General features: G+C 38.4%; 1 protein-coding gene across 4 annotated transcripts in view; it reads left to right on the forward strand.

Moving 5' to 3' along the window:
* The window catches only part of TRIM36 (tripartite motif containing 36), a 56,564-nt gene that overhangs the window by 11,415 nt on the left and 17,316 nt on the right, over positions 1–27,833 (forward strand). For 2 of the 4 annotated variants that reach the window (XM_032274321.1, XM_032274328.1), the window contains exons 2-5: positions 5,810–6,044; positions 21,599–21,619; positions 22,354–22,679; positions 25,397–25,543. In XM_032274321.1, the coding sequence (XP_032130212.1) occupies positions 5,810–6,044; positions 21,599–21,619; positions 22,354–22,679; positions 25,397–25,543 (729 nt within the window). The remainder of the gene's footprint in view (positions 1–5,809; positions 6,045–21,598; positions 21,620–22,353; positions 22,680–25,396; positions 25,544–27,833) is intronic. The other 2 variants (XM_032274325.1, XM_032274331.1) reach the window with 1 other exon arrangement.

The raw sequence follows: 27,833 nt of genomic DNA on the forward strand, positions 1-27,833 counted from the left end.
CCGGCTTTTTCTTTTTCCTCCGCTGGGAGCCCGGAGGGAATCTTCTCTCGGGAGAGTGAGGGCAGGCGTGTGGGGACCCCGCTTCCTGTTCGCCTTTCCCCGCCTGAGGCCAGGTTCCGTAACCCGGGGCGTCCCCTTTCTACCCCCGAGAGCCGGACGTGGGGTCCCCTGGGCAGGAGAAGAGCGCAAATCCGGTGGTTTCCCACCTGAGTACCTCGGGGAATCCTGGAGGGTCTCTCTAGTGGAGCTCAGGCTGTAGAACTAATTAGCGTTAGGGAGTTGGGTGCAAACCGAGGGCTGGGGCGCGTGCCTCACGCGTGTGGAGCCGCCCTTTGTCTAGGCGTGGTGACCCCCGCGGGCCCTGCCGGCTGCAGCCGCCTGGGGCAGAGGCTCCTCCCTGGCTTCGCCTGCCTGCGCGGGGCGGGCTGGGGCCCTGGCAGCTGTCGGAGTACAAGTGTTTTTCTTTGAAGGTGTCGAATGTGCAATTCTTCCGAAGTTTGTCTAGGAACCGCTTAATTGAAGGTGCCACCACGTCACGCTTAATCAGTTTGTTTCTCCTTCAATGACTGATGAATTTATTTTTCTTTGGGGTAAGAAATACTTTATGTCCATTGTGATTAAAAAATAAGATTCAAGACACTGTTTTATGTGCAAGAAAAATGGAAAAGATGTTAGATCCTTCCTCACAGTAAGAAGTAAACCTTCACTGACCATATTTACATATAAAACGGAATGTAAGAACCTATTTTGGACATCCCAGACAAGATTTTCTTTTGAATTAGGTGTCAAACCCTTTGTGAAATAAGGTAGGATGTGAATATTCTGTGTTCTTTCATGTGAATTATGAGGTTTGGTTATCTTATTTCTAAATCTATGAACAATTGGGAGGTTCATAGATTTGGAAATGTGGCTTTTCATCACATAGTTGAGTGATGCAGCAAAAGACACTGCATTGAAAGATCCATTGACGTGATAAAACCAGTTGGCTCTAATGCAATTAAATTGTCAGATTATTGAAGCACGTTGTGTCACTTTATGGAGAGCACGTTAGCTAGATTTTAAAATTTCATTAGAATAAGTTAAGTCAATTTTAATTTTCCATATATTTCTAGTAGTTGAAATGATTGTATAAGGTTATGAGTACTTTAAAGTTGGACTATTATTAAAATTGCAGGGATGCTGACTATACGATTCATGGATTTGAAGTCTGAGATATATGGAAAAAAACTACATAGAGAAATGACAGGAAAACTAGTATGAGGTCCTCAAACTTTTTTAGTTGTGATGAGTCTAAAATGCTTTTCATTTAAAATAATGAAAGCTTGTATAGTATTGAGAGCATTTGTAGTGGTGCTTATAAACCTTTTTAAAGGGTCCTCCACACTTTTTTAATATTCTGATATGGTTAGGCTTTGTGTCCACACCCAAATCTCCTCTTGAATTGTAATCCCTGGGAGGTAATTGGATCATAGGGATAGTTTCCCCCATGCTGTTCTTGTGATAGTGAATTCTCCCAAGATCTGATGGCTTTATAAGGCAGTGTGCTTGTTCTTACTCACTCTCTCTCACCTGCTGCCATGTAAAACGTGCTTGTTTCCCTTCTGCCATGATTGTAAGTTTCCTGAGGCCTTTCCAACCATGCAGAACTGTGAGTCAATTAAATCTCTTTTCTTATAAATTAGCCACTCTTGGTTATTTCTTTATAGCACTGTGAAAATGGACTAACAGAGAATTGGTACCAGGTGGTGGGCACTGCTGTAAAGATACCCAGAAATGTGGAAGTGACTTTGAAACTGGGTAACAGGCAGAGGTTGGAACAGTTTGGAGAGCTCAGAAGAAGAAAGGAAGATGTGGAAAAGTTTGGAACTTCCTAGAGACTTGTTTAATGATTTTGTGATATGGGCAAAGAAGTCCAAGCCATGGTGGTCTCATTTAAAGAAGAGTAAAGGTGACTCTTGCTATGCTTTAGCAAAGAAACTGGCTGTGTTTTGCCCCTGCCCTAGAGATTTACGGAGCTTTGAACTTGAGAGAAATGATCTGAAATTGCAGCAGATGTTTAAAAGGGAAGCAGAGTGTAAAAGTTTGGAAAATTTGCAGACTTTTCATGGAGTAGGAAAGAAACCTATTTTCTGGGGATGGATTCAAGCCAGCTGCAGAAATTTGCTTAGGAGGAATCAAATATCAATTGCCAAGACAATGGGTAAAATGTCCCCAGGGCATGTCAGATCTTGGTGGCAGCTCCTCCTATCACAGGCCTGGAGGCTTAGGAGAGAAAAATGGTTTCCTGGGATGGTCCCAGGACCCTGCTGCTGTATGCAGCCTTGGTATCACACAATCCTTACAGGGTGTTGCTTCGCCAGCTGGAAACCTCTGTGGCAAGTGTTGCCTTTGCCCAAGTTTTGCTCAGGTCCACTGGGCTTGTCCTGCCCACTTGGCCTGGCAGTCTGCACTTGGCTTTCGCTACTGGCCTGGATCCCACACCTGCCAAGGGGGAGCCAAGTGCAGAGCAGCAAGGTGTGCATGAACGAGTGAGCATGGGCTACAGTGTGCACAGCCAGGCATGCTGGATGTGGTGGGGCAGGCAGCTCCAGGTGCCGGCATTGGTGCTGGCTTCTTGCTGTGGCTGGACCAAGTATACTGCAAGCAGCTTCCACTACAGGCACTGTAGAATATGGTGGCACCCAGAAACTTGGAGACACCAGGAACTGCAGAGCCACCAAGAGGGTGTCACAGACCTGGCTTGGGGAGCTCTTAAGACCAGGCTCCCTGGAGGACTGCAGTTCTTCTCTCCTCTCTTGTCTCCTTCTTGTCACCTATAACATGGCAGGCAGGAGGGCGTATTTTAGTCCTGTTTGTGTTACAGCTTGTTTAGTCCTGCTATTTGGTAGGTTCAGAGTTCCTGTACTGTGTCCAGGAAGAATGAGCTACATGGACAACTGGAGGGTGAACAAGGTGAAGACATGCTTTATTGAGCAAAAGTATAGCTCTGAGGAGACCTGTAGTGGGTAGCTGCTTTCTGCAGGCAGTTCCTCCCAATGAGTGCAGCTCTCAGCAGGGAGGAGACTTGGAGTGGGATCCCCTCTCTGCAGGTAGGTCATTTGTCAAGTGTGTAGCCCTCAGTGGAGAGAGAACCCAGAGTGGGTAAGTCCTATCTACAGGCAGGTCATCTTGTCATCTGGCGTAGTCTGGTTGAGTCTGCAGTTTTTATGCACTTCAGAGGGGAGGAATTGTGTGCTGATTGATCCATGGGTGGCCATAGGTGGGCCCGGAAAATTCATTCTAAGTTCTTACTCTAGTCAGTGGGACTGGCAGCCCGGCCCCTAGTCTTCAGGCCTTCCCTGGCTTGAAGGTGGGGTTTTAGCAGGGACATGCCCCTTTCCTCTCAGGAGCCTGTCTGCCTCCCACTGCTGTTCATGGTGCCCAGGCTGTTTTAGCTGAGGGATGCCTGTAGTATCATGTTGAGCTGCCCTCAACCCTGCCCTTGGCCTCCCTCCTGTGCTAATCAGCACCTAAAGTCCAGAGGGGCTGAGGTGGCAGGGGGCTGGTGTGTCAGCATTGCTCTGAGAACACACACACCTGGCCAGGTTGTGATAGTGTCCAGGCTCAGCCACAGCTTTTCTCCAAAATCAGAGTGGGCACTGGGATTGGGGAGAGGCCAAGCAGCAGGAGCAGGCACTTCTGAGCCTGCAGGGGGAGAGGGGCTTCCTGGGCCTCCAAGAGCATAGGAAAGTCCTGGTCCAGAGCTGAAGCTGGGTGGCTGCAATTGTACTCAGGAGCACAGGGCTCCCTCCCCACCAACTTGGAAAGGGGCAGGGCTCCCGGCTGTTCCTGGCTCCTGCTGGCTCTGCAGAGCAAGCAGGTCCAGCCGTGCCTTCCCCACTGCAGCCAGTATCTTTGCAGTAGCTGCTTCATGTGGGCTGCAGCTGCCATCACTGGGACTTGGGTCCTGTGTCCCAGCTATTCCAGTACCAGCTGTGGCTGAAAGAGTTCAGACTGTTGCTTTAGAGGGTGTAAGCCTAAAGTCTTGGTGGCTTATACATGGTGTTGGGCCTACTGGTACACAAAAGTCAAGAATTGAGGTTTGGAAACCACTGTCTAGATTTTAGAGGATGTATGGAAACAACTGGATGTCCAGGCAGAAGTCTGCTGCAGGGTTGGAGCTCTCATAGAGAACTTCTGCTAGAGCTGTGCAAAGGGGAAATGTGGGGTTTAAGCTGCCACACAGTCTCCACTGGGGCACTGCCTAGTGGAGCTCTGAGAAGAGGGCCACTGTCTTCCAGACCCCAGAATAATATACCCACTCACAGCTTTCACCATGCACCTGGAAAACCTGCAGACACTCAATGCCAGCCATGAAAACAGCTGTCATGGGGGGGGTCATACCCTACAAAGCCACAGATGTGGAGCTGCCCAGGGCTGTGGGAGCCCACCCTTTGGATCAGTGTACCATGGATGAGAGACATACAGAGTCAAAGGAGATCACCTTGGAGCTTCATGACTTAATAACCACCCTTTTGGGTTTCAGACTTTCATAGGACCTGTAGCCACTTGGTTTTAGTCAATTTCTCCCATTTTGAATGGGAACATTTATCCAATGCCTGTTTTCCCTACTGTATCTTGGAAGTAACTAACTTGCTTTTGATTCTCCAGGCTCCTAGGCAGAGGGGATTTGCCTTGTCTCATATGAGACTTTGGAGTTGGACTTTTGAGTTGATGCTGAAATAAGTTAAGACTTTGGGGGACTGTTGGGAAGGCATGATTGGTTTTGAAATGTGAGGACATGAGGTTTGGGGGGGCCAGGACTAGAATGATATGGTTAGGCTCAAATCTCATCTTGAATTGTAATCCCAAGGTGTTGAGGGAGAGACCTGGTGAAAGGCAGTCTCATTGTGGGGGTGGATTTTCCCCATGCTGTTCTTGTAATAATAAAGGCTCAGAAGATATGATGGTTTTATAAGGCAGTTTCCCTGCTCTTGCTCATTCTCTCTCTCACCTGCCACCACATAAGACATACCTGCTTTCTCTTCTGCCATGATTGTAAGTTTCCTGAGGCCTCCCAAACCATGTGGAACTGTGAGTCAGTTAAATTTCTTTTCTTTATAAATTACCCAGTCTCAGCTATTTCTTTATAGGAGTGTGAAAATAGACTAATACATATTCATAAAGTGCTTTTAAGATAATTGCTTTGATATACAGCATGAGAACCTTGGGCATTTTAGCTGCATTACAGTTGCAGCATATGAAAAATGGTCACATTTAATGTAGAAAATTGCTGATAATTCAGCTTGTAAATAGATACCAGCTGGGGTTCCATGAACATACTGACTCACCTAGTGTTTAATTGCTCTTGTTATTTGCCAGTCACAACATTAATTCACTAAATAGGAATATAGTCTTACTCTTAGTGCTAAATCCTAAAAGTAGATCACATAAAAAATAATTTGAATTTTTTTTAATGTGATCTACTTTTAGGATTTACCTGAAGTCCTAAATCAGTGCACTGGTGATGGAGATTCGAATGATGGCTTTATAATTTTTGATAGAATATCATGGTCCCCTAATATTTTATGTAATTTTTCTCTTTTCTTTTTTGCCTTACACTGTCTCATGTCCCTTAAATTCTGGATTATGGGTGTTGAGGGTGGTTGATGGTATTAAATTTCATTGGGAAAAAGAAATTTAAAATTAAATTATTTTCTTAATTCTTTTTAGAAAAGTAAACACATGTACTTATGTAAGAGGTATAACAATGTTAATATATTCACCCATGAAGAGCTTTTAACTTGGATTCTTTTCCTTTCAATTTAAGGTTACCATTAAGAATATTGAAAGGGAGCTCATTTGCCCAGCATGCAAGGAGCTGTTTACCCACCCATTGATTCTCCCTTGCCAACATAGTATCTGTCATAAATGTGTAAAAGAACTCCTGCTGACTCTTGATGATTCATTCAATGACGTGGGATCAGACAACTCCAATCAAAGCAGTCCTCGACTTCGGCTCCCTTCCCCTAGCATGGATAAAATTGACCGAATTAACAGACCAGGTATATGTTAGAACTGTGGGCTGGGTGGGGGGAAGCTTATTGATATATGTTCAGTGGTAACTGGAGGAGAAATTATTTTTGTCATCTTGAGGGCTAATTTTTCCAGGTAAATAAATTAAAACTATAGTTATAAAGAGTTCTCCCCCACTGTTAAAATGTCAAAATGAACTCGTCTTTTGATACATACTTAAAGTAGATACTGGATATTGAACACTAACTTTGTGTTAAACTCCTTATTAACTCTGTTTGTATTTAGGAGTTATTCTCTGTGATGTCCTTGATACACAAAGTAATGGACTACTGAAGTACTAACTAGGAAAACATGTATGGTAATAGGTAAATAAGTACTGCAGAGTTAAGGAGTAAGACTGCCTAATGGCTAGTCCTAGATAACTTTTTAGGGGAATTATTTTTTTGTCATTTTTCCCCATCTGGTCCCATCTGAGGGTTTTATTTTCTTCATCTCTTGTCCTTTTTTATTTTTTATTTTTATTTTTATTTATTTAGTTAGTTTTTCTTTTTTTCTTTTTTTTTTCCTTGCATACAATAAGCAAGCTTCACCAGGAGTTGCAGCCAGACATGGGTCAGGCTTGCTATTAATTTTTATTTTTGAGACAGTGACTTTCCCTGTCTCTCAGCTGAAGTGCAGTGCCACAATACTGGCCCACTGCAGCCTCCCTGTCCTGGGCTCAAGTGCTCCTCCTACCTCAGCCTCCTGAGAAGCTGGGACTACAAGCAGGTGCCACCATGCCCAGCTAACCCAGTTAATTTTTGTATGTTTTTTGTTTCACCGTGTTGCCCAGGCTGGTCTCAAACCCCTGGGCTCAAGCAGTCTGCCCACCTTGGCCCCCTAAAGTGCTGGGATTACAGGCATGAGCCATTGTGTTCAGCCTCTCCATCCATTTTTGTCTATTTTTAAAAGAAGGATTTTGAACATCATAAATAATAGAATTCTGTAGTGATGTATAGAAAATGAAATTGATGTACAGCACATATGTCTTTTATTACATGGCCACTGTTTAAATTGTTTCTTATTGGGATAGGTTTACTTTTTCTTCTGGTCAGCCACTGCAGGATTAATGTAGATCAAAATTAATTTGAAATCATTGGAGACACTGAAATTCAGAGCCAAATGCTAGTACAGAAGTCAGCTGCAAGGACCAAAGTGAGAGGAAATAGCAGTCTCATGTTAGGCATGTCCTTCATGGAGGAAAGTCAGTGGCAGCCATAAGTATCAGACTTCAGAGCAGCTCTTCCCATTTTGGGCTTTGAGGTTTCAAGTTTAATCCTTTTGTCCACTTTTGTCAGTTTCTCCCTCTTAAAGTATAGGAGTAACTTTTTAATCTTGTGAAAAAAAAACCTTTTCAGAAAAGACTAAGTTATATTTTGGAAAATATTATCTTCTTTTGGTCTCTTTGTGATACGGAGTCTCCTTGGGTGACATTTACGTGTGCCCCGTCAGAGAGTGGAGAATAGTAGATTTGTTTTAAGGGTGATATGCTGTTTTGAAAACATTTTTTTTTAATGGCAGTCACTAGTTACGTGGATGATATTTTGCACATATAGAAATTGTATATACGAAAAAATGAGCAGCATCACATAAGGCAAACTGAGAGAGTGCAGAGAGTATGATATTATAAAGGGTCATGATCATTGCAAAGTCATCACCTTTATGTTTCCTTCCTTGCTACCAATCTGGTGCACTGAGGAGGGAAAGAAAAACAGCATCAGCTTGAAATCTATCCTACCAGATAAAACTTGATATTCTGTTGATAGATCTTCATTGGCTAATTGGGAACCCCTGCTTGATCGACCAAAGGAAACTTCCTTTTTGTATATTAATATTTGGTACAATTAAATAAAATTTTAGTTATGTACTAGTATTTCTACTTATAATTAGATTGCATTTACATACATATTTCATGAAATTCTGCAGGCTTTTAGTGTTAAGATTTGGCTAGTTTTTTATGTGATTCATATGAAGAACTAGATGAATGATTTTCTGTTTCCTGAAATTTACCTAGCATGGTACTCTGTAGGTGCTTAATAAATATTTGTTGAATGTATGCTGAATGACAAACATACTACCAGATTTATATAGAGCATGCTACAATGGCTTATATTCAATAGTAATGGCATTTGTCTTTTGGAATATGAGTTCCATTCCACCATCATTTCACTGTCTAGATAAGAAATAGAATTACTGAGATGTTTCTCCCTCTTCTTTAGGAAGAACCCTATGAAGTTAGATTATGTCCTGAGGGGGGAAATTTAGAATGGTGGAATTTGAAATTTTTTTCTGTAAAGAACAGTTACAGGAGAGGAGAAGGGAAGACTGCAGAATATGATAGCTTTCTTATGAATAGATGGAGTATGCTGAGTATCTCTAGCAGGTTCCAGGTCAATGAGTAGATAGAATAGGAAAGCAGATTTAACTTAGCATGAAAGAAGACACCCCACCACCCCCACTAAGACTGTCAAGAAACGAAATGGGCTAAGTATGTCAGACTCCTGCTACTAAAAGTGTTTACATCAGGTGTCAAATTTAGATGCTGCAGGGCCAAACAGGTGCATTAATGAAGAGAGCCCTAGGCATAATAAATATAGGATTCTCCTTCATTTTAGTTCTTTGCTATAAATATAGAGACTATAAATTTTTTATTTTCCCATTAGTTCAACTACTATAAGAAAACCATCAGCCCAAAGTGACAGCAGCCAGTTGATTTTAGGACTCCCTGTTGGAGAAGCAGGGTGTGGTTTGAGACTGTGGAAACTAAAACGGATGCCTCGTTAAAGGTGGCAGTCATCACGTGGCACTACCAGGGTTGAAAATGCCAGATTGTCAGATTTATTGGTATTTCACAAAAGCTTGATAGTGGCTTCCATGTGAATTCTGTTTTTTAAATATTTTCAACTCAGATTATTTAAAAATACCACACTAGCTTAACAGGGCAGGACAGCCAAAACATACATTTGGCTCTGACCCATGCAGCTTTTGGGCCATCAGTATTTACAGACTTTTTTTAAAACAGTGGGTGGCTACTGTCTGCAATATCATGGACGGTGTTTCTGCTATGGGTGATAGGTTGGGCCAGTTGTTCTTCATGTGTCATATCTCCATCACTGAAGTTTTATGCCTTATTAAATACCAGTGGCATTCATTCATTCAACAAATATTTGAGTACCTGCTATTTACCAGATATGGCTAAATGCTTAAGAGCAATGAACAAGATAGGCCCACCTTTCTTTTTTTTTTAAAAAGACACATAATCCTTAGCATTGTACAAAGCTTTATAACAGATGTAATTACGATAGCATAGTCTTTTATCAAGAACACATACAGAGCAAGTTAGTAGTTAAAGAGAGTACCTAGAGGGTGAGAATGCTGCAAGTGTGAAAATCATTCCCGGAGGTTTTAATGCAAATTTTAGGATTGTCCTTTACATGATCACCAGTTTTAAATCAGTAGAAGTCATTGCATTACAAATGTGATGTTACTTGCCTTCTATTTATTGGACATTTGCCTATAAATTCTTTTAGTAGACAAATGAGTAATAGTCCTTTTTTACTGACAGCTTTCTTTATACATTTTTATCATTTAGACATGGTCTCACTGTGTTACCTAAGCTGGAGCGCAATGGCTTGATCATAGCTCACTGCAACCTCTAACTCTGAGGCTCCAGTGATCCTCATGCCTCAGCCTCCTGAATACCTGGGACTTCAGGTGCATGCCACTCACTTGCACACTGCTACTTTATTTAAAATTTTTTGTAGAGATGAGGGTCTCACTTTGTTGCCTAGGCTGATTTCAGACCTCTCTTCAAGCAGTCTTTGTGCCTTGGCCTTCCAAAGTGCTGGGATTACAGGCGTTAGCCACTGCATCCAGTCTGGTTTTGCCACTGGTCTAATAAAGGGATTAATTAAACCTGGATTGTCCAGTATGTTAGCTACATGTGGCTATTGAGTGCCTGAAATGTGGCTAGTCTGAATTGAGATATGCTGTGAGTTAAAATTCACACTTAGTATAAAAAGGACTGTGAAAATTTTTATAAAAATTTAAAAATTAGCAATGTGCGAGTGAGTGGCATGCACTTGTAGTCCCAGGTACTCAGGCGGCTGAGGCAGGAGAATCACTTGAGCCTCAGAGTTAGAGGTTGCAGTGAGCTAACTCTGCAAGAAATCTATTTATTTCTTTAATAGTTGTTATATTGTTTACTTTTTGAAATCATAGTATTTTGGATATAGTGGGTTAAATAACATGTTACTAAAATGAATTTCAGTTGTTTTTTAAATATGGCTACTGGAAAATTTAAACTTACATATATTATAGTTTTGGCTCATATATTTCTTTTGGATAATGTTGCATTATATTTTTGACAGTTTTTTAAAAGGGTACCTTGAAAGGGGAGTAAGATTTGTATGCATAACACAACAGCATATTATGTATAAATAAAAGCCATATTACTGTATACTTTTGATCATATATATATAAACTCTTGTCCCATTTTGTATTTTCCCCATATCTAAACTGAATATATTCAGTTTTACTATTTTTTTTTTTTTTGACAGTTTTTAGGTCAGTAAAAAGTCAAACAAAAGATGTTTGCTTTTACTTTGTAACAGTTACTGTAAGTATGATTGTTTAACAATCCAAATCTATATAGGACAAAGTATAGTCTCTTAAGTGCTGCACCAATAATGATTCTAATTCTAATAAGGTTGCTTGATGGATGTTTTATATTACTGGCTTCATAAATACCATGTGTACCAGGAAAAACACATTTTTTCTGTTAATTCAATAATTGTATTATTTGCAGGGCACTGTTACTGCTTTATCTTTTGTTAACAAGTTGTGAATCTTCTCTTTGAAATTAAATTCTAAATCCGGCTTTCTGTTCATTGTTCACAGCATCACAACGGCGATCTGTGGGGTGGAGAGGTAGAAAATGTTTTATTGCTTTTGTGGCCGCAGGCAGTATAGTGTTTGATTTAAATTAAATAATCTTGTGTCAGATTCTCAAACATCAGTGGTCAAGTCTTCAAAATTGTTTAGAGAGTGAACAAATTGGGTTGAAATGACTTAAAGGTCAACAGGACTAAATTTCCAAGCAAGTTCTAATGTCTTAAAGGGAGATCACTGATTACTGTTGCTTGCATTTTGTCGATATACATGACAAGATATTTTTGAAGAAAATGATTTACCCCTTTTTTTTTTGTATATGGTATCTTAAAAATTCTTTTTTTTGACAGTCTTGCTCTGTCACCAGGTGCCAGGCTGGAGTGCAGTGGCGCAATCTCGGCCCACTGTAATCTCCACCCCCTGGGTTCAAGCAATTCTCCTGCCTCAGCCTCCTGAGTAGCTGTGACTACAGGTGCTCACCTGCACGCCCAGCTAATTTTTGTATTTTTTAGTAGAGACCGGGTTTCACCATGTTGTCCAGGATGGTCTCAATCTCTTGACCTTGTGATCAGCCCGCCTTGGCCTCCCAAAGTTCTGGGATTACAGGCGTGAGCCACCGCGCCTGTCCTTAAAAATTCTTTGCATTTACTTAGTGGAGCAAAGCTTTATATTGCTACATTTAAAAGGTTAAATAAGCTATTGCTTTCTTATGTATTGAAAAAGTTTATTAAAGTATTGATTATTTTTCTATTTAATAATATAATCTTGGCTTGTTTTGTATATAGAGAGTCTTTGTTGATGTTTTAAAGTACTTGGCATCAGAGTCTTAACATTGAGGTCTTACCCACTTGTGGGTAAATAATGTACACTCCTTTTTTAGGCTTTCTGAAGTATTTGATTTTGTGTAAAAGATAAGCCAACGTATCTTACTAATTTTTTTCTTTTTTTTTTTTTTTTACTCCAGTTGACCTTTAAAAATAACTGGCTGCTTTTCTATGGAATGCTGGTGATACACTCCATTTGATGGGAGAATAATTAAAGCCTGAAATTTATCCCTTTCTGTCTCTCTTGCTTCTGCATTTCTTGATTTAAAAATCTTACAGCCATGATTAGAAGCCATGCATAATTCTTTCTCTTACTGGCTTTTTTGAGAATACAAATTTTAAGTGTTGAAGCTTAGTGATTGGAAGGAGAGATAGGAGCAGTTTGCTTTAAAGAAAAGTTACTACCCATTTTTGATTCAGAGGGTAGCTGAGAAAAATAATTTTTACAACGTGAAGAATGCTAATACCCGAAAGGTAAATCTAACTCATAGGCATCAAATAGTTAGAATGTACCAAAGAAGCATTAAGGTGGCAGCATAAGAAATCAGGCGACAAATGCCCAAGAGTAGTGTCCACCATTGGGAGAGGTAGTTCATGAACTGTCCGGGGATAGCAATGGGGAATTTGTAGCTAGAATATGAGAGAGGATGCAACTGGCAGAGGTTTGGAACCTGTTGGTTATGAACTGACTCTCTTCTCTTTGTTTTGAAATACTTTATTTTCTCTTTGATATTTAAATGGTTAAATGAATGACTGAAAGCTGACTTTTTTTAGGGGATTTGCTGTAAGCCAATTTGAAAATTTATGGAAATTTAAAAATTATGCTAACTTTTTCATTTATCTTTGAAGTAGGAAAAAGAATTGATTGTGCAGGGTGCTAGTATTTGCATAATTTGCAAATATTATTGGCCCCATAGATTCAGTTTGACATATATAGTTGCATTTCTTGGTCTACATTACTTCCTTACCTTTTCAAGCCATCATTATTTTTCCTTCTTTCTTTATTTTATTTAAATTTTTTTTTATTTCCATAGGTTATTGGGGAACAGAAGGTGTTTGGTTACATGTGTAAGTTTTTTAGTGGTGATCGCTGAGATTTTGGTGCACCCATCACCTGAGCAATATACACTGCACCCTATTTGTAGTATTTTGTCCCTCACCGCCTTCCCACCCTTTTCGCCTGAGTCCCAAGTCCATTGTGTTATTTTTATGGATTTGCATCCTCATAGCTTAGCTCCCACTTATGAGTAAGATGGTACGATGTTTGGTTTTCCAATCCTAAGTTACTTCACTAAGAATAATGGTCTCCAATCTCATCAAGGTCACTGTGAATGCCATTAATTCGTTCCGTTTTATGGCTGAGTAGTATTCCACCATGTGTATATAGCACAGTTTCTTTATCCACTCAGTGATTGATAGGCATTTGGGTTAGTTCCACGTTTTTTGCAATTTCTAATTGTGCTGCCATAAACATTTGTAAAATGACTTCTTCTCCTCTGGATACCCACTAGTGGGATTGCTGGATCAAATGGTAGTTCTACTTTAAGTAATAATTTTTTTTTTTTGAGACAGAATTTCATTCTCATTGCCCAGGCAGGAGTGCAATGGCGCAATCTTGGCTCACTATAACCTCTGCCTACCAGGTTCCAGTGATTCTCCTGCCTCAGCCACCTAAGTAGCTGAGATTACAGGTGCATACCACCACACCTGGCTAATTTTTGTATTTTTAGTAGTGACAGGGTTTCTCCGTGTTGGCCAGGCTGGTCTTGAACTCATGACCTCAGGTGATCTGCCCACTTTCAGCCTCCGAAAGTGCTGGGATTACAGACATGAGCCACCGCGCCTGGCCTCTACTGTTAGTTCTTTAAGAAATCCCTACACTCTTTTCCATAGTGGTTGTACTAGTTTACATTCCCACCAGCAGTGTAGAAGTTTTCCCCTGTTCACTGCATCCATGCCATCATCTACTGTTTTTGGATTATTTTTTTTTCACTATGGCCATTCTTGCAGGAGTAAGGTGGTATCACATTGTGGTTTTGATTTGCATCTTCTTGATAATTAGTGATATTGAGCATTTTAAAATATGTTTGTTGACCATTTGTATATCTTCTTTTGAGAATTGTCTGTTCATGTCCTTAGCCCACTTTTTGATGGGATTGTTTTTTTCTTGTTGATTTGTTTGAGTTCATTGTAGATTCTGGATATTAGTCCTTTGTCGGTTGTATAGATTGTGAAGATTCTTTTCCCATTTATGTGTTGTCTGTTTACTCTGCTGACTATTCCTTTTGCCGTGGGAAAGCTTTTTAATTAAGTCCCAGCACTTTATCTTTGTTTTAATTGCATTTGCTTTTGGGTTCTTGGTCATAAAATCCTTGCCCAAGCCAAAGTCTAGAAACGTTTTTTCAGTATTATCTTCTAGAATTTTTATAGTTTCAGGTCTTAGGTTTAAGTCTTTAATCCATCTTGAGTCAATTTTTGTATAAGGTGAGAGATTAGGATCCAGTTTCATTCTACGTGTGGGTAGCCAATTATCCCAACACTATCTGTGGAAAAGGATATCCTTTCCCCACTTTTACGTTTTTGTTTGCTTTGTTGAAAATCAGTTGGCTGTAAGTATTTGGATTTATTTCTGGGTACTCTGTTCCATTGGTCTATGTGCCTATTTTTATACTAGTACCGTGCTGTTTTGGTGACTATGGCCTTACAGTATAGTTTGAAATTAGGTAATTTGATGCCTCCAGATTTGTTCTTTTTGCTTACTAGTCTTGCTTTGGCTATGTGGGCTCTTTTTTGTTTCATATAAATTTTAGAATTTTAAAAATTCTGTGATGAATTATGGTGGTATTTTGATGGGGATTGCTTTGAATTTGTAGATTGCATTTGGCAGTATGGTAATTTTCACAATATTTTACCCACCCATGAGAATGGGATGTGTTTCCATTTTTGTGTGTCCTCTATGGTTTCTTTCAGCAGTGTTTTGTAGTTTTCCTTGTAGAGGTCTTTCACTTCCTTGGTTAGGTATAATCCTAAATATTTTATTTTTTATTTTTATTTTTTGCAGCTATTGCAAAAGGGGTTGAGTTCCTGATTTGATTCTCAGCTTGATTGTTGTTCATGTATAGAAGAGCAACTGATTTGTGTACATTAATGTCGTATCCTGAAACTTTGCTGAATTATTTTATCCGTTTTAGGATCTTTCAGGGTTTTCGAGGTAAACAATCATATCATCAGCAAACAGTGACGGTTTGACTTCCTCTTTACCAATTTGGATGCCCTTAATTTCTTTCTCTTGTTTGATTGTTCTGGCTTGGACTTCCAGTATTGTATTGAAGAGGAGTGGTGAGAGTGGGCGTCCTTTTCTTGTTTCAACTCTTCCCCATTCAGTATTATGTTGGCTGTGGGTTTGTCACAGATGGTTTTTGTTATATTGAGATATGTTCCTTGTATGCTGATTTTGCTGAGAGTTTTAATCATAAAGGTTGCTAGTTTTGTCAAGTGCCTTTTCTGTATCTATTGAGATGATCATGTGATTTTTGTTTTTAATTCTGATTATATGGTGTATCACATTTATTGACTTGCATATGTGAAACCATCCCTGATATGAAACCTACTTGATCATGGTGGATTATCTTTTTGATATGTTGTTGGATTCAGTTAGCTAGTATTTTGTTAAGGATTTTAGCTTCTATATTCATCAAGGATATTTGTCTATAGTTTTCTTTTCTTTTTTTTTTGTTTTGTTTTTTTGTTTTTTGTTTTTGAGATGGAGCTTTGCTTTTGTTGCCCAGGCTGGAGTGCAATGGTGCGATCTTGGCTCACCGCAACCTCCACCTCCCGGGTTCAAGTGATTCTTCTGCCTCAGTCTCCTGAGTAGCTGGATTACAGGCATGTGCCACCATGCCTAGCTATTTCTTTTTTGTATTTTTAGTAGAGACAGGGTTTCTTCCATGTTGGTCAGGCTGGTCTTGAACTCCTGACCTCAGGTGATCCACCCACCTCAGCCTCCCAAAGCTGGGATTACAGGCGTAAGCCACCATGCCCAGCCTGGTCTGTAGGTTTTTTGGGTATGTCCTTTTCTGGTTTTGGTATTAGGGTGATACTGGCTTCATAGAATGATTTGGCGAGGGTTCCCTCCTTCTCTGTCTCATGGAATAGTGTCATTAAGATGAGTACCAATTCTTTGAATGTCTGGTAGGATTTTGTGAATCTGTCTGGTCCTGGACTTTTTTGCTGATAATTGTAAAATTACATTTTCAGTCTCACTGCTTGTTACTAGTTTGTTCAGGATATCTAATTCTTCCTGATTTAAGCTGGAAGGTTGTATCTTTCTAAGAATTTATCTATCTTTTCTAGGTTTTCTAGTTTATTCACATTGAGGTGTTCATAGTAGCCTTGAATGATCTTTTGTATTTCTGTGGTGTCAGTGTAATATCTCCTGATTCATTTCTTTTTGAGCTTATTTGGATTTTCTCCCTTTTTTTCTTGGTTAATTTTGCTAATAGTCTATCAGTTTTATTTATCTTCTCAAAGAACCAGCTTTTTGTTTCATTTATCTTGGTATTTTTTTTTTTTTACTTCAATTTCATTTACTTCTACTCTGATCTTGGTTATTTCCTTTCTTCTGCTAGGTTTGGGTTTTGTTTGTTCTTGTTTCTCTGGTTCCTCAAGGTGTGTCCTTAGATTGTCTGTTGGTGCTCTTTTGGACCTTTTGATGTAGGTGTTTAGGGCTCCTCTTAGCATTGCCTTTGTTGTGTCCCAGAGGTTTTGATAGGTTGTGTCACTTTTGTCATACAGTTTGAATAATTTTTAAATTTCATCTTGATTTCATTTTTTTGACCCAGTGCTCATTCAGGAGCAGGTTATTTAATTTCCATGTATTTGCATGGTTTTGAAGGTTCCTTGTGGTGTTGATTTCCAGTTTTATTCCACTGTGGCCTGAAAGAGTGCTTGATTTAATTTCAGTATTCTTAAATTTGTTGAGGCTTGTTTTTTGGCCTATCATATGGTCTATCTTGGAGAAAGTTCCATGTGCTATTGAATAGAATGTATATTCTGTGGTTGTTTGATGGAATGTTGTGCATATAATAACTGTTAGTTTCATTTGTTCCAAGCTGTAGTTTAAATCCATTGTTTCTTTGTTGACTTTCTGTCTTGATAACCTGTCTAGGGCTTTCATTGGATTATTGACGTCCCCTAGTACTGCTGTGTTGCTGTCTCATTTTTTAGGTCTATTAGTCATTGTTTTATAAATTTTGGAGCCTCTGTGTTAGGTGTATATTTATTTAGGATTGTGGATATGTTCATGTTGGACAAAGCCTTTTATCACTATGTAATGTCCTTCTTTGTCTTTTTAAACTGCTATGCTTTAAAGTTTGTCTTGTCTGGTAGAAAAATAGCTACTGCTGCTGGGGTTTTGGTGTCCATTTGCATGAAATGTCTTTTTCCATCCCTTTACCTGAAGTTTTTGTGAGTCCTTATGTGTTAGGTGAGTCTCTTGAAGGCAGCAGATGGTTGGTGAATTCTTACTTATTCTGCAATTCTTTATCTTTTTTTAAGTGGAGAATTTTTAGGCCATTTACATTCAGTTAATATTGAGATATGAGGTACCATTCCATTCAGCATGCTGTTTTTTGCTATATACCTTGGTTTTTTGTTTTTTCTTTTTGTTTTTAAGTTATAGTTTTGTTTTATAGGTCCTGTGTGATTTATGCCTTAAAGAGGTTCTGTTTTGATGTGTTTCCAGGATTTGTTTCAAGATTTAGGGCTCCTTTTAGCAGTTATTTTAGTGGTGACTTGCTTGTCCTGAATTCTCTCAGCATTTGTTTGTCTGAAAAAGACTCTTCTCTTTCCTTCATATATGAAGCACTGCATATAATATTCTTGGCTGATAACTGTATTTTTGAGGAGGCTGAAGGTAGGGCCCCAATCCTTTGTAGTGTGTAGGGTTTCTGCTGAGAAATCTGCTGTTAATCTTACAGGTTTTCCCTAGGTTACCTGGTGCTTTTGTCTCATAGCTCTTAAGATTCTTTCCTTCATCTTAACTTTAGATAAGCTGATGACAATGTGCCTAGGCAATGATATTTTTTGTGATGAATTTCCCAGGTGTTATTTGTGCCTTTTGTATTTGGACGTCTAGGTCTAGCAAGGCTGGGGAACTTTTCCTGAATTATTCCCTTAGATATATTTTCCATACTTTCAGATTTCTCTTCTTCCTCAGGAACACCAATTACTCTTAGGTTTGGTTATTTAATGTAATCCCAGACTTCTCGGAGGCTTTGTTTATATTTTCTTATTTTTTGTTTATCTTTGTCGGATTGGGTTAATTTGAAGACTTTGTCTTTGAGTTGTGAATTTCTTTCTCCGTGTTCAATTCTGTTGCTGAGACTTTCCAGATCATTTTGCATTTCTATTAGTGTGTCCATTGTTTCCTGGAGTTTTCATTGCTTTTTATGTATGCTACCTATTTCCGTGAACATTTCTTCCTTCACTTCTTATATCATATTTTGGATTTCCTTGGGCTTTGCCTTTTTCTGGTGCCTCCTTGATTAGCTTAATAACCCTCCTGAATTCTTTTTCAGGTAACTCAGGGATGACTTCTTGGTTTGGGTCCATTGCTGGGAGCTAGTGTGATTTTTGTTGGTGTTAAAGAACATAGTTTTGTCACATTACCAGAGTTGGTTTTCTGGTTTCTTCTCATTTGGTTAGGCTCTGTCAGAGGAAAGATTAGGCCTCAAGGCTGCTGTTCAGCTCCTTTTGTCCCATGGGATGTTTTTTGTTGTATCCCCCATTTCCTATGGATGTGCCTTCCTGGGAGCCAAGTTGTAGTGATTGTTCTCTCTTCTGGATCTAGCCACCCAGCAGGTATACCAGGCTCCAGGCCGGTAGTGGGAGTTGTCTGCACAGAGTCCTGTGATGTGAACCATCTTTGGGTCCTTCAGTCATGGATACCACCAGGACCTGTCCTGATAGAAGTGACTGACAGATGATGAAAGGGATTCTGTAAGCTTCTTAGCTTTGGTGGTTTAATGCACTATTTTTGTGCTGGTTGGCCTCCTGCTAGGAGGTGTCACTTTCCAGAGAGCATCAGCTATGGTGGTATGGGGAGGAACAGGCAGTGAGCAGGGCCCTAGAAATCTCAAAATTATATACCTTTTTTCTTCAGTTGCCAGGGTAGGTAGAGAAAGACCATTGGGTGGGGGCAGGGCTTAGGTGTGTCTGAGCTCTGACTCTCCTTGAGCAGCTCTTGCTGTGGCTGATTTGGGGGCTTCCCTCAGAGGTTGTGTGGCTCCCAGCCATATGTGGCTGACCTGAGAGGTTCCCAGGTCCATGGAGTTACATTCCTAGTAGGATTATGGCCACCACTGGTGTGTCATGCAGGTTGTCAGCAAAGTCGGGGAAAGCCAGTAGTCACAGGTCTCCCCCAGCTCTCACAGAATCCAGAGGGCCAGTGTCGCTTCCACTGTGCCCCCCACAATAGTACCAAGTTTGTTTCTAGGCAGTGGGTGAGCAGGGCTGAGAACTTGAAGTCTACTCACCTCCTAGCTGCAAAACCAAGTATGGCTTTCCTTCTTCTCTTGCCTGTAGAGTCTGTACACTGGATTTACAGTGTCTCCCAAGTTCTGGCCAGGAGGCTTATCGATCAGTTCAAATTGTTAGAAACTTCATCTGGAGATTTCCTTCCTCCATGGCCTTTTCCCAGAGCCTCTGGCCACCCTCCCGAAGGATCCCCGTGAGGCCAGGCAAAAATGAGTTAATGGGGGTCCATTGAGCTTCCAGGGGTTTTCCTGCTGCTTCCTTTACCCTTGTATTTCACTCAGCTCTCTAAATTGACTCAGCTCCAGGTGAGGTCAAAAATCTTCTCCTGTTGTCCAGGCCTTCAGTTTCCCCAGTGGAGGTGTGTTCGGGGGCAGACAGTCTCCCTTTTCTACTTCACAGTTTGAGTACTTGAAGTATTTGGGGTGTCTCCTGGGTCCTGCAGGAGCAATCTGCTTCCTTCAGTGTGTCTGTGGGTCCTCCCGGCTTCCTAATTTCTGTAGTCGTTCTGGAGCAAAATTTCACGATGCGGGCCTCCACATGCTGCTCTGTCGGAGCTGCAGTCTCGTCCTTTCTCCTGTCCGCCATGATGCCTCTATTTTTCTTTTACATTGTCTAATGTAATGGAGCAATACTATTCAATAGAACTTCCTACTATAATGGAAATGTTCAACTCTGTATCATATAATACGGTAGCCATTAGCTACACGTGGCTCTTGAGATTTTCAAATGTGGCTATGATAACCAAATAATTGAATGTTAAATTTTATTAAATTTTAATTAAATATTAAAAGTCACATGTGGCTAATGGATAGCACAGCTATACAAAGTAGAAAGTTGACTCTTACATTTTGTTCTTAGTTCCATTGCCTTGATTTTTTCATTAGGTTTATTTCCCAGAATATCCTAAGATTCTCATTTTCTTTATTGCTCTGAACATCTGTTTGTTTCTATGAAAACCATGAAAGAAGTATAAGACAGATGAAATAAAAAAAATTTCTTTCACGTTTGTAAGAAATATTTGAGAGCTTTCAGATCTGTTTAGAAAGATAGCCAAGATACTTATTTGAATGAGTTGTGAAAAATTATATGTTTTAATTTAATATCTCATTTAAGAAGTTTAGTGTTTTACACCATGTTAGCAGAGGTATACAGAAAAGGGACAAAACTTTTTTTTTTTTTTCCTTCAAATTTTTAAGGACCCAAATTTGGGTGTCACCAGCGTGCATATTAAAACATGATTTTGTTGTCATTATTTACTTTTCTTTATCCCATTACTTAATTGATCATAATCTTCATAAAACCAAAAACGACTCATTTTTTTAACATCAACTGTTGAGATTAGTTTTCTGTTACTCTAAATTTTCATCACCTAGTTCATGTGTGGAAACCTGCAATTAAATATGAATTTCCGTTTGTTTAAACTTGACCACTGCACCAAATCATTTCTAGAATTGTTTGGCTTGTTTTGTTTTCCTAAATGAAGTTTTCATTGGCGTTCATTGGCATGTGTTTTAAAAGTAGCTTTGCTGCTTATTTCATTGTATGCCTGCTGTGGTGTGAAAGATTTTGGATTGTATTGCATGTTTTTAGAATTATTACTTTCATATATTTTAGGATTTTCAAATTTGTATGGGCAGCTTTTTTGTATGCATTAATGTTTATAAATATAAAGGTAAAATATCTTTAAAGGAAGATACTAAAAATTTTCTGCATGTTTGTTGTATAAGTACATTTTGGGGCCCAATGCCATATAGCATGCTATAACATCCCTTCCAATAAGTAATATTATAGGCTGATTGCTAAATTTTACCTGAACTGATACCATATCAGACATCTTTTAAGATATTCTTTTGAGTGATGACAGTTATATGCAAAGGCTATATTGATGTAGCTGTTTCAATACCTTTCATAGTGTGGTATACTAAGTTTAACCATTCACTTTTGGTATTGAATACATGGTAGTGTGAAAGAAGGCATAGGTTAAGAAGTTTGTGTTTATGTTAAGGGAGTTATTTTGTGAGCAACTAAGACTTCATACTCTTAAGAGCAGATTTACAAATGAGGGAATTGATATGCATGCTCCTGTGGAAAATGGACAACCCTGGATTCCTGTGAAACAGTGGGTAAGGACTGTCATGCGTTGGTTCCTTGATTTATTAAAATCAGGATAATAATGCTGAACAAAAATGTGATGTTTAAGGTCATCATTGTGTATATATGTTAATTATTGGTAGTATTTTTGTGGTAATTTTTGGCTTACTGAATTAAGTAATTTTAATGATTCTTTGTTTCAGGTCATAAGAAGATATTAAATGGTTGGTCCCTTTTTAAAATCACTAAATTATAGGTCTATGAATGAATTTTTCACTTTTCTATAGATTGCACTCAATTAACTAATGATCTTCCCTACTGAATTTTTCCAGATAAAACAATACTACAGTGGGAAACCCTCTGTTGCAGTGTTCTTAAAAATTTTGTGGTCACATCGCATACTCTTGAAAATCTGATGAAAGCTGTGGGTCTTAACCAGAAAATTTGCATATGTATATAGATATTTTGTGCACAATTTCAAATAGTTTATGGATCTGCCTGGCGCCTCTTCATGGGCCTTGTCCTAGGGACCCCTGCTCTTTCATGTATTGACTCATTTCCTGTCAGTCAGCTATGACTGTGTTCATTTAAATGTCTTTGGCTATGGCATATAAAGGTAGCTATAAATGCTTATTATATAATTTTAAAAGATCTTGACCACATGTCGTATTGTATTATGTGTTTTACCTATCTGTGTTTGATTTAGTATGGGTTTTATGTGGACTTACTATAGAATATTTTTCTTTTTGATTTGATAAATATTTAGTAACTTGGGCTTGTCTTTTGTATACTAAGGAAAACTTTTAAAATCACAATTCAAATTTATTCACATGGAGCCACTTTGGATACTGTTTTTGTGATGTGTTTGTAGTTATGTCTTTAAGACATGACTCCTCTTTTCTTCATTCTAATCATTTTCCTACTGCTGTAACTAAACAAAGACATATTAACTACACAGGCTGGAAGCGCAATTCATTGACCCCGAGGACAACCATTTTCCCTTGCCCTGGCTGTGAGCATGATGTGGATCTTGGAGAACGAGGAATCAATGGTCTGTTTCGAAACTTCACTTTGGAGACTATTGTCGAAAGATACCGGCAGGCAGCTAGGGCAGCCACAGCTATTATGTGTGACCTTTGTAAACCACCACCTCAAGAATCTACAAAAAGCTGCATGGACTGTAGTGCAAGTTACTGTAATGAATGCTTCAAAATTTATCATCCTTGGGGGACTGTAAAAGCTCAGCATGAGTATGTTGGCCCAACTACTAACTTTAGGCCCAAAGTAAGTGAAGTTTTTATTAAGTTAGAATGTTATTTTAACTTAATGTTATGAAACTTATATAACTTAATGTTATGCAATAAATTATTGAGTCTAGAACTTGACAGAAAGGAAATAACTTTAAAAGCAGGTATTAGAACTTAAGGCCTAGTTGCTGGAGCTACTTACTGTGAGGCTAAAACTCTTTGTTAATAGAGGGCAATATTGTGGTTTATTTCTGTTACTGTCCAGCGTGATATAATACAATGAATGTCCATCGTGTCAGCTCTGATTAAAGAAAGTTCTCACATATACTCTTTAACGTTGAAATGGTTAAAGATAAAAAGCTTTTTTGTGCTTTAGTGTGATAAATCCATAATTGCTTAAAAGGTTTGACTGCGAAACATATTTTTCTGTTTTTAGTTAGCTAAAATTGTACAATGAAAAATGGTGATTAGAGCCTAATATTTTGTAGCTTGTGATTATCTGAAGTAGAATTTGTATTTCTTAAACATTCTGAGTAATTTCTTTCATATTGTCCAAAAGAAGTTTATGTATTGTTTGCCCTGCTGTGTGCCTGGAAAGAAGACTGATCTTTTGATATCTTCACTTCTTTCTGATTTACATAGATTTTTAAAACCTATTGTTGAGTTTTTCAAAGTTCTTAGTCCTTATAACTTAGTAACTTGTGTATAAAAGTCTATTTGCATTCCTAAGCATAAAACCTTTAATTTGTAGTAAAAAAAAAAAAAATCGAGAAGAAAAATCTCAAAAGGTTTTTGAAATTGTTACTATTTTTTATATTAAATAGTGAAGGATTGGTAGATTAAGGCAAAAACAATCTATGCTATTACATTTTGAATGACCTTTCCCAAACTGTGTAAGTCTGGCAGTAGATAGCTTTTAATTCTCAATTATGTTCCTCATTTTAAAGGCTCAAAGCCATCAATTTTTAAAAATTTGTGACTTCACTGGGTACAGTGGCTCATGTCTGTAAACCCAGCACTTTGGGAGGCTGAGATTGGGTGGATTACCTGAGGTCGGGAGTTCAAGACCAGCCTGGCCAATATGGTGAAAACCCATCTTTACTAAAAATACAAAAAAAGTTATCCAGGTGTGGTGGCACACACCTGTAATCTCAGCTACTTGGGAAAGGCTGAGGCAGGAGAATTGCTTGAGCCCGGGAGATGGAGGTTGTAGTGAGCTGAGATCACATCACCGCGCTCCAGCCTGGCCAACAGAGCAAGACTCTGTCTCAAAAAAAAAAAAAAAAAATTGTGACTTCAACCTGTTTTAATGTTTCTTTTAAATCATTAATTAAATTGATAATAATTGTTCTACCATGAAATAACCTTGGATGATTAAATGAATTTTATTAGGCTTGGGTTTTTGTGAATTATAGGTATAAGGAAAATTTGAATATAGTCTTATAGTTTCTGTTTACAAATGTAATAAAAGATAGATGAGAGAAGACCAAAGAAATATGAATAGGTTATACTGAGAAAAATTTTATTTTTTAAGTAGTGCTACTCAATATAGTAAAATTCTAAATTGGTGTCCAAAATGGTGTCTCTATTGGTCTAGACTATTTACCTATAAAGTTGAGTTATTGTGATCCTTTCTTGCAGATAGACAAACTTTGTATTTTATTTCAAATGTAATGGCTTTGGGCATGTGAAAACTTGGACATGCTGATAAACTTGAAATATTTTCCAATTGTTTTTCTCCTGAACCTACATATTGGTATTAGGACTTTCCATATTGTACTTTTTGTTTGTTCATTTTTAATGTCTGTAAGTTACAAAATTAGCTGGGCATGGTGGCACATGCCTGTAATCCCAGCTACTTGGGAGGCTGAGGCAGGAGAATCGCTTGAACTGGGAGGCGGAGGTTGCAGTGAACAGAGGTTGCGGTGAGCCGAGATCATGCCATTGCACCCAAGCCTGGGCTATAGAGTGAGACTCAAATAAATAAATGAATGTCTGTAAGTCATTAGACCAGTTACAGTTGCTTAAAATCTAATATTTTGGAATCTTTAACAACTTTTGGATTTTATTAACATACTAACTTAAAGGAATCTCCCCTTTCTGTCAAATGAAAAGTTATTTTACATAAAATTTTATGTTATTTATCAGATAGCTTTTAATCCTCTACGATGATAGTTTACAGAGTAAATAAAAAGGTAGATAAATCAGAAAAAGAGTTCCAAATTTTGTCAGTGCATTTGTAATTTGTAAAAGCAAACACATCTAGAAGCTTACGAAGTTTTCTGAGACTCTTAGTAATGGATTTCTGTTACTAAGGTCATGAGTCTCATAAAGTGTTACGGTACTTCATTAAAAATATTGACTCTGATCGTTAAGAATTGCCTTGTCAGTGTGGTCAGATGGCCTTTTTAACTTGGTTGAGTGTTGATTCCAGTTGAATCTGATAGGAATGAAACTCTCACTTTCTTATCCAAAAGTTTTGGAGAAATAACATCTACATATTATGACGAGATATGGGGTATGCCCCTAGGTAACATGTACATATACTCATTTGAACACTCAAATTGAAAAATAGTAATTCTGATATAGAGAATTTTCATGTGATATATCAAGCATTTTTGTTTCTTTTTACATTCATATTCACTTAAATGGCTTTATTTAGTGGCTTTATAAAGCAAATCTTTGTATATTGGTAGTTTGTCAGATTACTTGAAACCTAGATCCTTAATCTCACTTTCACTCTCTACTCAATAGATTTTAATGTGCCCAGAACATGAAACAGAGAGAATAAACATGTACTGTGAATTATGTAGGAGACCCGTTTGCCATCTCTGTAAGTTGGGTGGTAATCATTCCAACCACCGTGTAACCACTATGAGCAGTGCCTACAAAACCTTAAAGGTAGGACTTATTTTTGGAACAGAATTTTGATTCTTTGTAACTTTATGCCTTTAACTTTTTCATTTACAAAATCATGTTGTGTTATATGGTCTTTTTTCTACTAAAATGAGTTAAAGTGTTACTATTAGGTTGTTAGTATTCCTGATCAGCAGTTCTTTGTAGTACTGATAAGACCTGGCATATATTGATACCCATGTTGTATTAGCTCTGAATTCTGAGGGAAGAGAAAAGGATGAAGGATACTTCATCATGATCCCTAAATGAGCCCAATGTCTTTTATAATGGATGTGTACATAGGAAAGACATACTTTGAAGGGTTGTGGCTTTTTAAGACACTTGATTCTTAGAATTAGTATTTTGTTCATTCTGGTGGACCCTTAGAAATACTTCCTTTCTGTTAGTTTTATTGATAATGTTTAAAACTTTCAAATCTGATAATCAGCAGCAAAGCAGGCAGTGGTATGACACTATTTTTTTGTTTTATTCTTTTTCCCTTTAAACAATATTTTTAAAGAAATCATCTATGTACCTACTACCCATTTTCCTTCCTCTCTTTAACAGTATGTGTATGCATTTTTTTGCCTCTATATAATTGCATATATGCAAACTATTTCATGTTTTGCATTTTATATTTGTGTTGTGCTCTATCTTCTCTGCACATATGGAATACATATAATTGTTTAACTGTTCTTGCCTACTAATTTTTTCATGTTTCACTAGTAGGTCAGTTTTGATTGATTATTTTTCTCATTAGAGTTTATATTTCTCTGCTACATTGCATGCCTGGTAATTTTTGATTGGCTGCCAGGCATTGGACACTTTTGTATTCCTACAAATGCTATTTTCTTTGAATATGTGATTAAGTTACTTGGAAACTTTGGGGTCTTACTTTGTGAGGCAAGACAAAACAACATTTAGTTCTAAGAGCTAATTTTACCTAAGTATTGAAGTAAAAGCCTTTTATTACTCTTTTCAGTGTCCTGTGAATTTTGAGTGATTTTTTTTTTTTTTTTTTTGGACTGGCCGATGGGGAACAGGCACTCTTCCCAGCCTTGTATCAGCTCCTGGGATTGTTTCCTTGGATGCTTTAGGGTGATTCTTTGCCTGGTCTTGCGCAGTTTCCTTACACACAAGAGTTGATGACAACTGCTGAATATGTAAGGGACACTGGTTTGTGCCTCTTTGGAGTTCTTTCTCTTTACAACAGTCTCTTCTTAGGTACATGCCTTACAAACTGTGGCTCATTGGACTAAGCTGCATGTCTTTAGGGTTTTTGGTTAGCCCTCAGGAGACTCGGATATACACCAATGTTTGAGAACCACTGATCCAGAAAAAAACTCCTGAGAAATTTTGGAGTCCCTGAGAAATTAGCCTCTGATTAGTTCCTAGAGAACTGGGGTCCTGATTCATCTAAAGGAGTTAGAGGTAGCCTTGTCTTTTTATATTTTAATTTTCAGTGCTTATTTTCAGTGTTTGGTACATACACTTTTTGGAGACCTGTGAATAAATGGACATCCTGATACTTGGTTAAAATTGATCTAGTCTTTTAAAAAAAAACTGGCTAGATTTGAGGGGACTATTACGACTGGAGCTGTCTCAGATAAAAGCTATTCTCAGATAAAAGTAAAGTTGGCCAGATACTTTGAGCATTAAAAATCAGAGAGTGTGGTGCTTTTAGATCATGCTTCTGAATTCTGTCGTCTCTTCTTCTCTGGTCCTTACCTCTTTGACCCCATTAACTTATATTCTATCTTGTAGTTATAATTTAAGCTGCTATCATAGACCTAAGCCTTACTTCAATTTAAATGGCCAAATTTATCTCATTGCTAGTGTAGTTAAAAAAGAGTACCACCACTTGCACCTAGTACTTCTGGTCTCCACATGGGCCTGATAGGGATGGTATTAGAATTGTCATTTTACTTTCAACTTGGTGCTGAGAAGTGCCTCTCAGCCTGTGGAATAGTGTTTAGTGTTTAATAGTGCCCTCTTCTAGAGCACCGGTGGTAACTGAGCCTGAAATGCTCAGATTGGCCTGTAAGGGCTACAGCTTGAGAGACGTTTTCTGGATGTTCTTATTTAGACTCCAAATACATTTTTCGGTTATAACTTTTTACCCTATGGTGTTTAAGGGCTTTTGTGTTTTGCATTTTGCATATTTCAGAGTAGGTTTTCCGGGCAAGACCAGGGATCTTACCAAAATCTTTGATGGTATTCCTATGGGAAAGAAACTATACTTATTTCAGAATGTCTGCCTTACAGACAGATTATTCAGTGAGCTCTAGAAATTGCC

Source organism: Sapajus apella, unplaced genomic scaffold, assembly GCF_009761245.1.
Source record: "Sapajus apella isolate SASKATOON/1434 unplaced genomic scaffold, GSC_monkey_1.0 scaffold1, whole genome shotgun sequence".
Classification (NCBI taxonomy): Eukaryota; Metazoa; Chordata; class Mammalia; order Primates; family Cebidae; genus Sapajus; species Sapajus apella.